The sequence below is a fragment of the Rhinolophus hipposideros genome (assembly GCF_964194185.1).
Source record: "Rhinolophus hipposideros genome assembly, chromosome: 4".
In the NCBI taxonomy this organism is placed as follows: Eukaryota; Metazoa; Chordata; class Mammalia; order Chiroptera; family Rhinolophidae; genus Rhinolophus; species Rhinolophus hipposideros.
This window is the reverse complement of record NC_138050.1, coordinates 1,836,202-1,853,720: the sequence shown is the minus strand read 5'-3', so window position 1 is coordinate 1,853,720 and position 17,519 is coordinate 1,836,202. Positions and strand designations below refer to the sequence as shown.

General features: G+C 49.8%; 1 protein-coding gene across 5 annotated transcripts in view; it reads right to left on the bottom strand.

Moving 5' to 3' along the window:
• Positions 1 to 4,167: 4,167 nt before the first annotated feature.
• LATS2 (large tumor suppressor kinase 2) overlaps positions 4,168 to 17,519 on the bottom strand; it is a 126,715-nt gene continuing 113,363 nt past the window's right edge. For all 5 annotated transcript variants that reach the window (XM_081045709.1, XM_081045708.1, XM_081045707.1 and 2 more), the window contains 6 exons: positions 15,979 to 16,111; positions 13,598 to 14,931; positions 12,103 to 12,685; positions 11,127 to 11,309; positions 9,442 to 9,548; positions 4,168 to 6,889 (listed from right to left, as the gene is read on the bottom strand). In XM_081045709.1, coding sequence (XP_080901835.1) covers positions 6,395 to 6,889; positions 9,442 to 9,548; positions 11,127 to 11,309; positions 12,103 to 12,685; positions 13,598 to 14,931; positions 15,979 to 16,111 — 2,835 coding nt within the window. In that variant the 3' untranslated portion in view covers positions 4,168 to 6,394. The remainder of the gene's footprint in view (positions 6,890 to 9,441; positions 9,549 to 11,126; positions 11,310 to 12,102; positions 12,686 to 13,597; positions 14,932 to 15,978; positions 16,112 to 17,519) is intronic.

Genomic DNA, 17,519 nt, shown 5'->3' with positions numbered 1-17,519 from the left:
AGATTCATACAGGAAAGTGACAAAAGGCATTCCCAAGATGACACCTGTTTGGCAGGCTGGGAGAACAGCCCGTCCAGACTGCACGGGGAGGTACACAAAGCCTCTGTGCTCCAGGACGATAGGTTGCCATTTGCTGGATCCACTGCAGCAACTGGGGAGGAAGGTAGGAACAAAGGAAGGAGGGAGGTACTCGCAGGCTCGAAGAAAACAAATGAAAAAATAAGTAAATTACTAAGTCCAAGAGGAAAAAAAGTTGCGCAAGAAAGGGAACAGCCACAATATACTATTTGCCTCAAAGACCACATAGGGTAATCTTAATAATATTTACACGGACAACTTATTTAACTGAAAATTGTGATAGAAGTATATTGGGAAACAGAGGTTGGGGAGGGGAATATACGAGAATTACCATAATATGTAGCTGATAGAAAATATTTAAAGTCAGAAATATCATGAAAAGCTATTAGTAATTATAATGGAAATGCCAGAGAGATAACTTAGAAAGCACGAGAGTGGTTGTGCTTGGGAAGCAGGAAGTAGCAGGAAGTGGACAGCGACTACTTTTTTTTTATTAATATAACTCTTCAAAAACTAGGTACATTTATTACGCTTATAAAATTAAAAATTAGCTTAAAAAGACATTATCAACAATTAAACTAGTGGTTGTAACTTTGTAAGGTATACAAATGTTTAATCACTATGTTGTATACCTGAAACTAATATAATATTGTATGTCAACTGTAATTGAAAGATACATTTTAAGTAAATAGATAAAATTTAAAAACCCAGTGGTCTTCAAGTTTTTTTGTTAGAATGCTTTTTTTCCCCCCAAATTATTCAGCAGACTAAAAGCACAGCTAATCTGATGGATGGAGAGGGCAGAAGGCACTAATTCTGAAGAATAATTTAAAAACTGCTGATTCAAACTCTCTATGACACACATAACTAAATGTCGCTCCCCAGCAGCCTACCCGTCTGTCTCCTTGTACCTGCCCCTAAGAAAGGAGAGTCTGTGAGACGGATCCTTTCAGGGACTTTGCTTCACCTTTGTGTTTGCACCTTATGTCTCCCTGTTTGGTCCCAAAAAGATGGCTGGTCAGCCAATGACGACTAAGATACCCCAGGTGGGGGGGGGCAGGGGGCGGGGCGCGACAACCCAACCCAGGCGCAGTGGAGTGGGGACCAACAGGAGAACCCATGGGGTTGATAGAGGTGGGCACAGCCCCCCACCTTCCCCAGGCTAAGGAAAGCCTCTGCCTCTGTGGCTGCATTCCTTCCCACAACCTGCAGGGGAAGAGATTCAATGATGTGCTCTCTATCTATTCATATACATGTAGGTTTTGTCCCTTGGGGAAGTACAAACATCCTGAGATTTACAGTCCAGCTGCCTGCAGGCAAGGGTGATTGGCTTGAATCAGTTTCCTATTATGGTGTATGGAATTCACAGATCTTGAGATTGACAAGCTTATTCCCACCTAATAAAAGCTAAATGCTAGGCTGATTAGTTGTGCTCAGTCCTTGAGGTTGCACGTCCCTTGCCCCCCACCCCCTTAAACACTATTCATGGCTACTGTCTTTTCTTAACCCTGCACTGCCCTCCTCGCTCCCCACAACCCTCCTCGGGCGGGAAGGGACAACTAATCAATCTAACAGAAGTTCATACCCTAAACTATACAAAGCTGGGCTTACAATCAAGGCCCCTGAATTCCTGCCCAGGACTCCTACTTCAGGAATTTAAAAAGGGACAGATGTATCAGTTAATGCCAATTCAGTTTTAGCACAGGAAACTTGTGGTTTTCTGAAAACTTTTCAGAAAATTTGATCAAATTTTCAAATTTTCTCAAAATTTGATCACATTGGTATGGGAACTGGGGGAAGTGGAAAGAAATACGTGAGAGTTGAGGCCTTCACAGGAGGCGAGATTTAGCAAAAGAAATAAACCTATAGATTCAAGAAGCTGAGTGAACCACAAATAGGGTAGGACCCAAAGAAATCCAAGCCAAGAAATCCAATCCATACGATAACTACACTTCTAAAAAGTAATCAAAGAAGAAACCTTGAAAGCCAGAGAAACATAACACCTTACCTTGGGGGTGGGGGTGGGAACAATGAGAATGATGGCAGATTCTCATCAGAGACCATGGAGGCTAGAAGGAAGTGGCACAGTATTGCTTCAACCACAGAAAGAAAAGTCAACCCAGAGCCCTCTACCCCAAACAGTACACCTAAAATATCTGTCAAGACATAGAGGAAATGAAGACATTTTTAGAAGAAGGATAATGAAGATAATTTATCCCCAGTTGACCTCTGCTAAAAGAATGGCTAAAGGACGTCTTCTAAAAAGAAGGAAAGAGGGCCGGCCCGGTGGCTCAGGAGGTTGGAGCTCCATGCTCCTGGCTCCGAGGGCTGCCGGTTCGATTCCCACATGGGCCAGTGGGCTCTCAACACACACATACACACACACACACACAAAGGCAAAAAAAAAAAAGTAAAAAAAAAAAAAAAAGCCTTAGACCCTCAGGAAGAAAGAACACAGCAAAACTATCAGTAAATACAATAGGCATTCCTTTCCCTCTTGAATTTTCTAAAGTATGTTTGTTGGTTGAAACAAAAATTTTAACACTGTCTGATGTGAATTTCAAAAGAATAATGTTGCCATTGGACTACTTTTTCTCATCTAGGCCGTATGTATTTTATTCCAGCATCCAATAACCATAAAATTTTTCTCCCTTTCTACAGTGAATAAGCACATTTTATCCACTAAATTTAAGCTGCCACTTTTTAAAATGGAAAATTCTCCTGTAAGGAAGAGGTTCTTTACTGATGGGAAAGGATGTAAGAGTTAATAACGTGTGCATAGTACTACCTATAAATACGCACACATAGCAAAGATCATCTTGGTTATGCTGAGTTTCACCAGTGGCAATAAAATATTAGTGAAGTTCGGGGGCTCTAAACTTGGTTTATAAGCCAGATCTGGAAGAAGCAAACTCCATTTCAAAAGTTTGTAACTGAAAAATGGCCTGGACCCCAGGAGGCTCAGGGCACGCTGGTTGTGCTGGCGACTATTTGCATTTCATAATTTGCATTTAGCTACATCAGGGGACACGTAACATGCAAGTGTGAAGAAGGAAACTTGGAAAGAACACAATAAGCTTTTTCCTCCCTCCACAAACTCCAATCACACCCAACAATGACCAAATCCCAGGGAAGCCAGGCTGTGCCTGCCCAGCCTCTGGGCAGGCATTCATCTCCTATGGGATCTGTCAAAAACACGGACAGAGTCTCTTCTCCATAGCCTGTTGTCTGGCCACTAGCCCAGTTAAACTATTCTCTTCAGCTGGGCAGGAAGAGGAGACGAGAAGTGAGAAGGGAATGGGAATAGTTTGGGAGTCTTTGAGGAAGGCCGCAGGCACCAAACTCAAATAATGCATAAAATCAGGAGCACCACATTGTAAGGGTATTCAAACAGATGATCAAGCCTACAGAGATGCTCAACTCCTTTCAAAGTAAGAGGAATGCCAAGTACAAGTACACCAAGATTGTTTTTCAGTCAGGGGCAAAGATTGGAAAGGTTACTACACTGTGTGTCTGGCAAGACTAAGTAAACACTCTACTGGGAATGTATATATCGACACAATACCTGTTGTATTATGTCAGGTGGAAGAGTTGACTTTACCCCACTTGCAAGGAAATACGTGAGCCTGTTACTCCCTCATAAATGCTGGACTCAGACAAGAGATTCCTGGATCAGAGACAAAGGACTTTGTTAGCACAGCACGGCACCAGCGTGTCTGCACGAGTTCTCGCTGCCCCAAGTCTCTGGATGAAGCACAGGGGGCCCAGATGGGTTCTGCGGAGGCTCCCTGAGCTGGAGGAAGATCAGCCCTGTTACAGCAAGCAGTAAGCAAGCTGGCTGTTTTTATCCTGGAAGAAGACACTGCCGCACCCCTAAAAGTGCCCACAGCAAACTCAGTGTTGAGAAGTGGTCAGGGCTGTGCCTTCTTGGCCAGCTGGCAGGACGTGTAGGACACAACCATGCAGGGCTCCCTCCCAACATCACTCAGAGCTATTTTGCAATAAAAATCGCACATACACTGAACTTTTGGCCTAGAAATACCACCTCTAGGAATCTATCCTACACATTTACTTGCACAGGCACAAAATGATGACCATAAGAGGTTATTTATTCCAACATGGTTTATAGGAGAAAAAGTCCAGAAACAAGTGAAATATCCACTGATACAGGATTGGTCTGATTATAACAGACCCTCATGATGGACTGTTACACGGTAATAATAAAGCATGAAGAATTTATGTGCTGGTATACACTTCCAAGTAAAGAAAACAGATGCAGAAAAATATGCATAATTCTCCTACTTGTGTCAAAGAGGCAAAAAAGTATACATATTTTCTTGTGCTGTACATGCATAAAGTTTCATTTCTCTAAGGATACACAAAAAACTAATTTTAACTGTCTCATACGACTCACTGACAAAAGCAAGAACTTACAAATTCCAAAAAAACATGACACCAAGGAGTTTGGATTCAAAATTTTAATAATAAATTGTGCCAGTAGAAGCTCTTCAAAGGCAATGATATATCAATAAATAATAGTTAAATTGAGTTCCTGAGAAAGAACCTACCACATAAAAGTGTGTCAGAGCGTTGTAAATAACAACATGGCATTACTGAAAAATAGCGAAAATACTGACAGTCACGATACAAGCACAGCAGACTTCAGAATCGGCCATTCATACACAATGTAAACCAGTACACGGGAATCATTTTTTGTTTTTAGTTTAGACATTGATAAATGCTTAAATGTTGCTGCCTAGATATATACTAAATAATGAATACATTATGCTAAAAACTTCAAGGAAAAATACGTGGAATAATGTAATGAAAAACACGATGCATCAGGTTTTTAAAAAGCAAAACAAAATTGAACTTTTTACTCAAATATAAATCACTTTAAATAGGAATCATACTAATTTGAAATAAGGAATATTTTGTATGTTTAGCTATGTAGTTATATATACATCTACACTTCTAATAAAATATGTATGGCTTACTTTTTTTGTATTTCAATGTCACTTTGAGTAATCCTTGCTGTTTTACAAAGACGAGAAACATGTATTTTTAAAACCAAGTTAAGATTGATACTTCAAAGCACACCGAGAACAAAATGTGAGCGGGCGCCTGCCTCGGTTACTGAACTCCAGCCCGTCACACCGCCGCTGCCTCAGACAAGCATGGCCTGGGGCAGGCCTCTCAGTGGCCTTCTGTTGGCAGCACGGTGGCGTTTAGATTCCACACGTCAGCTACTCCAGGAACGAGAGAGCAGACTGACCAGTGCCATGGACAGAGTTCTACGATTAACTTAGAACTTTTTGGCATAGCTAACTTAATCCCTTTTGATGCACACAAGTTTAGTATATGACAAATGCTTACGTTTACCCCCCAAAGAACCCAATCATACCCAAGACACACACAGAAAGTCCTGTCAGTTACACACCGACATCTCTCCACCAGAACAGTCAGGGCACAGTCACAGCCAAATCACCCACACGACACGTCATCGCGCACTGTCTAGAGCGTCTCTTTTATAGATTCTCGGTAAAAACGTCTTCACAGAACCCGCTGTGAATGGCAAGATACGGTCATTTTATAATAGAAAACCCTGCTCATGCGGTCCTCTGTACACACCAGATATCGGAAATCACACCCAGTCACCTTGCTCACACTTTCTATGATACTATAATATGCAAAAAGCAAAAAGCAAAAAAAAAAAAAAAAAAGCAGCTTTTAACATTATATCACAATTTTGAAATGTGGGGAAAATATGAAACAAAAAACATTGTGTGAATAAAATGGTATTAGTAACATCAGAACAGTGTTATCTTTCTTCTTATGTTATTGCACAGAGATTTCTTATTACATGTTCTTCAGTTGTACTGTCTTTTCCTAAGTGTGAGTAAGTGCTGTGGACAAAATACAAAGGTATAAAATAACAGCAGCAAGATTTGTCAAAGTTAATCCCTATAATTTAGTAGGAAAAATGGCTATAAACAAAATAAGTGCTCTTTTTAAACTGTACTAAATTTTCAGAAATAATGTTTTAATGCAGGATGTTTCTCAAAAGCTAGTTCAAAGCAATGTCGACACCCATCCCACTCAACCAGAATCTAGAAATGAAGATATGCTACACTTGAGTCCTTTTTTAAAAAGCTTTTTTGTTTGTTTGGTGTAATTTTGGTGAAGACCAGAATTTCAAGTGAATTAATCATTGGTGGAACAGAACACAAAGCCGACCCGAACTTTCCCTCAGGCCTGTGACGGAGCAGCTACGCGCACGCCAGGCCCGAGGCAGCGGGTGGGGGCCGGTCCCTGCCTACACGTACACTGGCTGGCAGCCTTCAGCCTGCCCCACCAGGTCAGCGCTTTCCAGCACAGGGGTGCCGGCCCGCGGAGCCTCGGGCCCTGAAGGCTTTGGGCGCCGGAAGGGGTAGCCATTGTCGTCAAAGAACCTGCGGAAGGTGAACTCGTAGAAGGCGTGTTCAGGATGCCTGTTGTTTGGGGAGGCGAGCGTGTCCCAGGCCCTGCTGCTATCCTCACTGGCATCGCCCCAAGGGCTTTCTTCATCTACGGGGTCGAAGTTTGAGGTGTCCATGGGGTGGCTGATTTGGGGGACATAGGGGGCGGGCTGCCTCCGGATGTCACTGGAGAAATCCATGGCGGAGAAGAACGGGTGGGCCTTCAGGTCATTGGCGCCGTTCCTGCCGAGGCGCTGGTCTGCGGCACAGCACAGTTTGGTGATGAGGTCCCGGGCCTCGGTGCTCAGCTGGGCCTGGGCTGGGATGTGCAGCGTGTTCTCCCAGTTTATCACCTCAAGACACAACAGAACCAGTTTTAGTTTCTCCACATCCCAAGGCCAATATGGGCAGCTCTGGGACAGTACGTGATGATGTGATTTACGCAATTTTACTGCATGATGGAAGGAAAGTCAGGACAGACACAGAAGCCACAGTTGAGAACCTGGCAGCGATAGGTCAGTGGGGGTCTAGAAGGGGACACACGGCCTGAGTTCTGGGTGCTGAGGCCACACACAGACCAAGCGACGACTGTCTTCCATTAGAGGCTGTTTAGGCAAAAGAATTTTGCGCTCTCCACAAAATGAAGAGACTGGTCCTCTGTGAGTCATTTATTTCTTTAGCTATGGCAACAGATTTCTGTTGAACCAAGAATAAAGCTGACTGACCTACCACCTTGACCTCGTATTCCTGATGCTGAACCACACAGACCAGCCGTCTGCATGACCAGTAAATACGTATGTCACATGTGCCCACCGTGAGGAGAAAACCTAAGGACTTCAATGTTCGTACTTCAAATAAGGAGAGAACACGGCAGCGTAACTGGCTGCGGGCGGGGAGATGGGCCTCAGAGGAGGCAGGCGGGGTGTGGGTGGACGGCTGCTTTGAACCTGAGCAGTTGTTTTTAGAGCTATAAAACTCATAGAAGAAAACATGGGCAGAATCTTCATAACATTGGATTTGGCAATGACTTCTTGGACATGATACCAAAAGCATAGGCAACAAAAGAAAAATGTACCATTGGACTGCATCAAAATTTAAAACTTCTGGTCACCAAAGGGCACTATTGACAGAATAAAAGGTAACCCACAGAATGGGATAACATATTTGCAAAACATCCATCTGATAAGGGGTTAACATCCAGAATATACAAAGAACTGTAACTCAACAACAAAACAAACAACCTGATTTAAAATGGGCAAAGGACTTGAGCAGACCTTTCTCCAAAGAAGACACCAATGTCCAGTAAGCACACGAAAGAAAAGAGACTCAACATCACTCATCATCAGGGAAACGCAATCAGAACCAAGTGAGACACCAGCTCACTGGGATGAAGTCACCACTGGGATGGCTGCTATTTAAAAAAGGAGTAAAATAAGTGTTGGTGAGGATGTGGAGAAAAAGGAACCCTCGTGCACTGCTGGATTGCAGATTGGTGCAGCCACTGTGGGAAACAGTGTGGAGGGTCATCAAAAGAATAAATACAGAACTACCACGTGACCCAGCGATCCCACTTGTGGGGACACACTGAGAAGAATGGAAAGTGGGGCTCGAACCTGTGTGCACACCTGTGTGCACATGCTCACAGCAGTGCCATTCACAATAGCGTAAGTTGGGGGCACGTAAGGTGGGGACAACTCATGTGTCCACTTGCCAGATGGTGGGCAAACACAACGTGACACACACATACACGGGAATATTATTCCGCCTTAAAAAGGAAGGAAATCCTGTCCCCTGTGACAACACATGGGTGGGCCCTGAAGATTTATTTCATCTGCTGAGTGAAATAAATCACCGGAGGACAAGCACTGTGTGATGCCACTCATATGAGGCCCCGGAGCAGACAGATCACAGGGACCGAGAGTGGAAGAGAGGTCGCAGGGGCTGGAGGGAGGGAAGAATGGGGACTGAGTGTTTACCTGGGACACTTTCTGTTTGGGACGATGGAAGTGTTTGGAAATAGACAGTGATGACAGGTGCGCACCCTGTGAATGTACTTACTGCCACCGAACTGTAGTTGACAAAGGTTAAAATGGTCAAGTTTATCCCACCGGATACAGGGTCATCATCACTTAGACAAATTAGTGAGTGGTTTAGCTACTCAACTAGGACATAGAGGATGCTGAATTCTAATTCACCGTCACTGGAGTGAAGCCTGGCCTTAACGTAGGGTTCCTCTGATTAAGGGGCTATTAATTTAGGATCTACCACGAACTTCGGGGCACATGAATACTCCCCAGAATTGCTGGTGAGCACGTGTGTCAGTGGGTGAGTGCACTCTTCTGAGGAGTTCCAAAGATTTCATCAGATTCTCAATTCAATCCTTCTCAAGTAACCAAATCATTTATTCCAGATTAAATGGCCATCATTCTAAAACTAATTAGTTAGCATTAAATGATTGATAAAATAATTATTTAATTACTTCAAAGTAATATTAGAAGTATGCGCAACCAGCCTGATACAGCTGATAGTTTTCAGACAGGAACGATATAACCTCCAAATACACCAAGTGATTTCTTTAGGTTACTTAGAGTTTTCTGTCTGTTTATAAGCAGCAGGCACGGTGGCAGCAGAGCCCAGACCTGAGCACTGCTTCTCACTGCTCTCACTTGGGAACACCAAGATGGCAGGTGACCAAGGATTCAAGGAAAATTGCATACACGCGTATATATTAACTTTCAGGTCCAACTCTGTGGCTTTACTTATTAAAATAAAAATTTTCAAAATAGGTAATAACAATAATGCTTGAAAAAACCCAATATATACAACTGATATTCCTACATTAAGAATTACAGGTCACAAGACCATGTGTGTTTGCCGCAAACAGACACGTTTCCTCTTCCGTTACCTTCAGCTGGGTCTCTGTGGGGGTGGGGGCCAAGAAGGGGGGCTGCCCCACGAGCATCTCGAAGAGAATCACGCCGACGCTCCACCAGTCACAGAGCTGAGTGTACCCTGGAAGACAGGCATGCACCCCTCAGAGACCTGCCCGAAGCCGTAGGGACTCACCGACGGCCCCGCGGGAAGCACGGCCCAGGAGCATGCGTGTTATGCAGAAGAAAACCGACCTACACCAACGTGTCTCCTTGCACGAGTAGCTCAGAATAAAGGCTGGAAAGGGCACCTGTGGGCCGGTGACAGTCTTCATGTGGGGAAGAGGATGGTCACTTGCCTTTTCTTATTTTCAGTCATTAGTCTGTGATAAACACAGGATGCTTTTGCAATAGGAAAAGGCTTCTTAGTGTGAAAAGATTACTTGTTGTTAGTGACAATGCCAACCAGAGTGTTAAGTTCTTTAAGGACATAGCAACAGACACAAATTAAAACAGTAGAAAGCACAACACAGAAAGTGCTAAGACATGTCAATAGACAGGTGTGTGCAGTGACGGGTGCTTCCCGGAGAGGCTTTTCTGGGAGGGTCTGGAGGAAGTTGATGGAAATGGAGGAGGGGAGGAGAGAAGGGGGCACTTTGATAAAGGGCACAAGTGTCACCAAAGACAGCGTCTATGCGAGGAACTAGCTAGCTGGCTCTTGGTCACAGAGCTCCCAGACAGAGCCGAGGTGGGTCACCGCGGCTGGATCAGGGGCTCCAGAGGCTGAAGACAGGGCACACGTTTCTCTCTGACACTCTCCCACTTCTCCTCCAGAGCCCTAAGGTCCAGTCCGAGCCAGGCTCCAGTCTTGATGTCACGTAACCCTGGCTAGGTGTGACCTGGGACATAAGACCTGCTGGCAGGACTGCCAGTCTAGCTCCTGCCCAGGTGGCACTGCAGGTCACAGAATAATTCCACCCCCCGGTTGTGGGCCTGTGCACAGGGTGGGGTGCTGGGGGACAGCCCGGGCCCCCTCCGCCTACTCTAAGGTTACTATTCCCAACGCCTCTCAGCGTGGTTCCTGTCAGACGTGGCTCTGACAGCGAACAAAGGAAACTGACACCTGATCCGAAGCTGGCTGCTGCAACGACTCGGAACAGCACACGAGCAGAGAAGGCCATCCACGCCGGACCACTGCACAAACTAACGCAACACACCAGTGCTGCGAGGGCCACGTGACGGGTCCCTGACGGGCTCCTCTGGGTGTCAGTCAGATGTCACATCTGGACACCCCTCCAAACTGAGCACTAGTAATTCTCTGCACACTACTGTCCCCAAACCTCTCCTGTAAGGACTAGCAGGGAAACCAGGGGAAACGTTTGGACTGTCACACTCAATGACCAGCTGGAGACGGCAGGCTGAGTAGTGTCCCGGTGACCTTCAGAGTTGTCTTCCTCACATGGCTGGCAGAACCGTTGTCGAGGGACCCCCTCGGGTCACAGGAGGAAGCACGCACCCCACCCAAAGGAAGGAGTGAGCAGAGACTGCCCAGTGGTGACTTCCATCCCCGAACAGAAGTGACGCACGCTTCCAATGGGAACGTGGTGGGGTGGGTCTTAGCAAGCTGGAGCCAGGAAGACAGTGAAAGGACTTGCGTGAAGACCGCCCCCCGCTGGGCGGCAGGAGTGTGGACACTGGACGCGAGCAGCCAGGTACCCACCTTTCCGGAGCAGCACTTCAGGCGCGATGTAATTTGGGGTCCCAACCAGGGAGTGGGCCAGGCACCTCTGGTGCTGCTTCCTGGCTCTCTGCTCCAAGGTCTTCAGTCTGTCTCCACACCGACAATTCGACACGTCATCCCAGAGGTCACTGGGCTCCATGCTGTCCTGCCTGATGTGGCTCCCTTCCACCCAGGAATCATGGCAGCGAAAGAAGAGAATACAAAACGAAGTGAATTGTCAGCATTGAACATCACAACAGACGACAGCTCACACGGCCCAGTTGCTGGCACCCTGACAGGTGGCCCGGAGCAGAGACACTGCGTGGGGCCGCAGGGAGCACCTGAGGGACCTGAGGGACCTGCAGGCCAGCCCCGAGAGCCCACCCCCACGGCAAGACGCGCTCTGCACATGTGCCACCGCAATGAGCATGCAAGACGTGTTTTAAGGTGACCATGGAAAAGCGTCAGAGGACTGAAAAAGGCCGAAACTGACTTAAGTGCCATAAAATGGGAATGACTTAGGAAAGCCTAAGCTATGGTGTCAAAATAAGAGCCATGAACAAGATAAGGGCCTGCTGTTTTTGACCTCCCCGTACGGCACAACTATAGGACATGGATGACACCACGCTGCATCTACACGTACACCCAGACACTGCAGGAGACTCAGCTGGCCGCACAGACGGTTCCTCGGGGTCCTGACACTTCCTTTTTAAGGCTTGTTTTAGTAGGACAGAGTGATGGTTTCTCACAAAGGCCCACGACACCCCATTGCCTACTATCCCAAAAATATCAGAGTAAAACTGAAATCCACCAACTTAAAAACCCCCACACATGTCACTTTGTCTGTAGGGAGGAAAGGACGTCACACCAAACTAAAATAATGGAGTGACAGACAATTTCGCCAGGCTGAGCAGCTGCCAGGGTGAGCCGCAGCTGCCCTTCAGGGCGGGGTGGGTGCCCGGGCCTGCGACAGTACCTTTCTGGTAGTACTTGGAGTTGTGGGTCCACCTGAAGCCAGTGCAGAGGCCAAAGTCTGTCAGTTTGATGTGACCATCAAGATCTATCAAAATGTTGTCCGGCTTGATGTCCCGGTGGATGAAGCCCATCTTGTGGACACTCTCGATGGCCAAGGTCAGCTCGGCGACGTAGAAGCGGGCCAGGTGTTCGGGGAACACCTCCATGCGGATCAGCAGGCTCATCATGTCCCCGCCCGGGATGTAGTCCATCACGAAGTACAGGCTGTCCTTGTCCTGGAAGGAGTAGTACAGCTTCACCACCCACTCGTTGTCCGCCTCGGCCAGGATGTCCCGCTCGGCCTTGACATGTGCCACCTGGTTCCGGTTCAGGACGTCCTTTTTCCTCAGGGTCTTCATGGCGTACAGGGCATGAGTGTCCACCTTGCACGCCAGGCACACCTCCCCAAAGGCGCCGATGCCCAGGGTTTTGATTTTCACAAACATGGACTTGTCCATCTTGGCCCTCTTCAGCCTGTTGTAGTTGGACTCCTTCTGGTAGAGGATCTTCCGCATCTGCTCCTGCTCAGCCTCGCAGAGCCCCGCCTGCGCGGAAGAAGACAAAGTCACGTCACAGGGGCCCTGGAGAAACGCCCTAGGACTGACCGGACCCCGCCTGGATCTACAGGAATGACAGGAGGCAAGAATGGGTCCGACAGGCCCCAAGTAAGAGAACACTCGGTTCTGTTCTTTGTACCACAGGCAGACACAAACCTGAAACCTAAATGAAGACAAAGTAGACAGCTCTCTCTCGAGGTGGCTTTAAGCTCTAAAAACTAAAGGAAATGCCTACTAATAAAAATCTGTGGGAAAGGGGACCATAAAATTCCTGGAACTCTAAGAGCAATCTACTATTTTAATAGCTCACGGAAAATAGGAAAACAGAAAAGAAAAAGTCAATGAAAATGGGAGAGCACAAAACCCACAAATTTTTAGAATTTGAAATTATTGGTTATGTGATTTCAATTTATATTAACATTTCATTTAAATAATTTCATCAATTATCTTCTCTAGATGTTTAGTGTCAAGTAAAGTATATTTAAAACATTACTTGTTAAGTATCCACTTAAAGAAAAAATAAATGAATCGCTACTATATTTTTCTTTATATATTCCACAATTTCAATTCATTAAAACCTCAAACTTAACTCCTACTTTTCCCAAACTGTTTTACTACTAGTTAGTAAAATCTGATGAATTTTGTTAAGGAATGAGGACACATCCTAACAATCCATTTGGTAGTTTTCCTGTTGGCACCCTGTCGTCAGGGTGACAGGGGAAGGGTGGCTGCGACACCTGTCACTGCTCCAGGTCCCTCCGCTATGCCCAGGCCACCGCCGGGAGATGAGGGGTTTGCACCTAAGGGGACGAGAAGCGGAAGCGGAAGGCATCTGCTGCCATCCACCCGTTACGGCGGGCAGCGGGCACGGACAGCGGTAGGAAGGAAACGAGACATTACTCTGGCCATCTCCTGCTCCAGCTGCAGCCTGCGGGTGACCTTCTGCTGGTAGGTCTTGATGACATTCTCCACGTGCTGCTCCATGAAGAACTTGAACGCGTAGGGCGAGTAGCTCTTGATCCGAGACTCTCTTTTCTCCTCGTCTCTGCTGTTTTTGCGGACCGGGACGGGAGACGTCTGGATCTGCTTCTTATCTTTCCCGGCTCGGTTGGCCTTGGCGCCTTTGGGGCCCTGGTCGGCCCGGTCCGGGGTCTGGGCCTGTGCACCCCGCAGCCGCTGCTCCACCTCGGTGCACAGGCTGTCCACGTCCACCTGCTCGGCTGCGCCCCGCAACAGCAGGTGCTGGGGGTACGGTGGGGGCGGGCACCTCACGTCCACCTCCCGAGGGAAGGTGCCGGCGCCTCCTAAGGGTGGGGGGTGCTCGTCGGCGGACTCGGGCCCCTCCGGGCTGGGGGCGGGGGGCGGCACCCAGGCCGGGTGGGAGGGCCCCACGGCAGTCTGGGGCTCGGGCCTGAGCACGCGCACACTCTTCACCGGGTGCAGGATGTGCGCGGCCGTGACGGCCGTGATAGTGTTGGGGGAGGCCACCGCCACTTGCTGCTGGTGGCTGTTAAAGGAGCTGGTTCTGCTGGGCACCGGGCCCTCCGGCAGGAAGGCCACGTGCGGGCGCGTCGGCGCCTCCAGGCCCGGCTTCTGCAGAGAGTCCCGGCGGGCCAGGCCGGGCGCCGGCCAGGGCTGCACCGGCGTGCTGCCCGCCTCGTACAGGTCCGCACCGAGGCTGGTCCTGGAGGGCGCCAGCAGGCTCTGCTGGGGGCCCATCACGTGCGCCTGGGGGGCCTGTTTGTGGTGCGGGTGCGGCACGTACAGCCCCGCCGCCGCGGCTCCCGCGGGCTGAAACGCGTGGCCGACCCCGGGCTGCCCGGACGGGCCCTTGGCAGCTAGGTTGGCGTACCCACCCGCGTCTGGCGGCGCCTTGTTCTGGAAGGAGGGGCTGCGCTGGACGCCGTAGCCCAGGGGCTCCCCGGACACCAGCAGGTGCGTCCTGTAGTGCGGGGCCTGCAGCGGGAGGCTGTGGCCCCCAGGTCCGACCCCTGGGAAAGTCAGCCCGGCCGCCTCCATGCTCGAGGAATAGCCTTTGGGCTGGTGCTGGGGGCCGCCCGGCGCGCCGTGGGGGCTGGCCCCGGCGAAGAGGAACTCCACGTACTGCCGGGGCACCTCCTCCAGCGTGCCGCAGCCCTCATAGGCAACGCTCATCTGATGGTAGGGGGGGAAAGGGTCGCCTGCTCCCTCGAAGCTGGGCCTCCGAGGCAAAGAGGTGGGCGCGAGGCCCTTTCCTGCAGAGGAAAGGAAAGGACGCGCCATTAGAGGGGTCTGGCACTTCACCTCTGTGCAGTGGGTTCTGGCACTTTCAGGCTCCCGCTCACCTCAGCATGCTGACCCGCTCCACGGCTGAAGGCCTCTGGCAGGGCAGGACCCTGCTATGGGCACATCCAGGCTGCCTGCGCAGTCCGCAGGCTCTGCCCTGCCCACAGACACCCCTCTCAGGGATGCCTGGCAGAGCCGAGACCCCCTACAGCCACCACGCCAGGCAGAAGTCACAGCCAAACATCACTGTCCTCAACTCAGAAGATGTAGCACTGAGCACACAGCACAGGCAAACGCAGAAGAGAATGTGGCAGAGCACAGGCCTGCGGCCTGGGAGCCGTGGGAGCCGGGCAAGGCCCGGGCACTGCCAAGAGGAAAACAGGCTCTCCTCTGAACAAACAGCCCGTGCAATCCCCACAACAATGGTGTGGGTTTCTCCGAGGCCTTCCACAAGGCGCAGGACGCCTTTTGCTAAGTATCCTGAGTCCCTTGTCACACGCAGGGGTCTCAGGCACCAGACGATAGTGCAGTCGGCTCCGTCCTCGAAGGACACCGTTCACTGTCGGCAGCCAGTGGGGCAGTGTTAGGTGCTGGACCCCTGGCCTTCCTACAGGCTACAGTGGGAGAACAGGAGTGTTCTAGAACCCAGGAAATAAGCCTCCCTTTTCAAAGACCCCTCCACAGGCCCAAGAGAAAGTCAAACGTTTTTATTCTCAATCTGTTGGGTTGCCTAATTTTGGTGTCCAGTGAATTTTTGTATCTTTCATAAAACAAAACAAGCACTTTCCCCAGGTAGGAAGTAGCACAGATCATTTCAGAAGGGAGGCACCCAGGAAAGTCCCAGCTGTGACCGCCTTCGGTCCTGAATGTCAGAGCAGGGCTGGCCCGGCTCACCCACGACAGGTACAGTACGTGGCAGAGTGCCGAGAGCGGATGTGAGGATGGCCTCGCTGGGCCTCCCTTGTGCGTTGTGAAAATTGCCAGTGTCCTGGCTCCCAGGGCAGGTCTGCACTCACCTGGGGAGGTCTGCTTGATGACACGCACGATCTGCTCGTTCCTGGGGTCCAGGTAGCCCATCTTGCTGATGTAGTCCAGCGCGGCCTCGATGCTCCTGCTGCCCGTCTGCTTGAGCGCTCGGCCAGCCATCTCCTGTGGGAAGCACACGTGCCATCATCAACAAAGCCACCAGGGACTCCCATCGCCCGCACCGGACTGCTGTGATACTCGCCTCTCTGTGCTGGCTGGAGTCTCAGAATGACAGAGTCTGACCCACACTAAACCACAGTCTGTTCAGCGAGTGTCAAGAACATACAGAAATTTGGGTGGGAGACCTGAAGGGACCTGAGTTTCCGCTTCATAGAAAATGTGTGTGGTCCAGCTGGTATGTTCTGGTTTGGGGGAAAACCTGAAAATAGAACAGTGTGCCAGGAAGACCTTGCTTTGACCCAGTTCACACCCAGGCTCAATCTGAGAGGGGTGTGGGGCGCAGGTGACCTGCCCCAAGGGGTGGAGGTTTTGTCAAAGAGTCATTTATAAAAAGCATCCCGAAGGCCTACTGTTTCCAATGCCTTGTGCTGCCTATAGCAGCAGGGGACTTGCGCTAAGGGTCCTGGTCTAGCGGGACAGGGCAAGCACAGGCTAAGGAGCCTGCGGAGCCATGCCCGGCCCAGGACAGGCCCTCAGAACAGCTACGTCACAGACACTGGTGCGTACCCGGGAAGATGCAGGTAGCGTGGATGAGGGTCACAGCAGACAGGGAGGGGCCCTAGGGACTGCCCATGGAGGAAGTGGCGCGCAGCTGGCTCCTCCAGCACAGACAAAATTTGGGCAGGTGGGAGCCCAGTAAAGAAAAGGTATTCTTGGAACAGTCAGAGCAGTGGCCTGGTGGGGAGGCGGGGGTACTGCCCTCAGCGGAGGGCCCCGGGACTTTGCCCTGATTGAAGGCAGTTGCAGAAGCTTTCAACAGCGCTGTGGGTCAAAGAGAAGACTGATCTTGGGCAGAGGGATGACTGGCCAGCTGGGGGCGCTGTCTGGTGGGGAAGATCAAGCAGGCAGGAGAGGACAGGGCTGTGAGGGCTGTGGCCCTGGAGCCTTAGGGTCAGCTCTGCAGAGCTGTGGGCCAACAGGAAAGACAGGGAGAGGGCAGGATGACCACACAGGCTGGCCTACTGGGTGCAGGCATGGAGCAGGCAGAGGCGTTCTAGGTTCCACGGAAGAGAACCTGGAGCGTCCTGAGGTCCAGGGGCCAGCTGGTGAGCAAGGAGCAAGGGGGTGATGACGGGATAGGAGGGGCTGCAGGGACAGGGAGGGAGAGGGGACGGGGTGACAGTTTACTAGGCAGACTGGGAGGTGGTCATAAAGACAGAGCTGTGTTTCAAAAGCAGCATTTGGATCGACAGAAAGGGCAAGTGTACAAAATCTGGAAAATCTGGAAGAGCTGCTGAGAGAGAGCAGAGTACAGCCCCCACCCTGCTTCATGCTCTGTGATGCGATGGGTTGCGTCTGCAAAGGCGTCTCCACCGCTTGGAGAAAGACGTGGGAGACCACCTCTCACCAG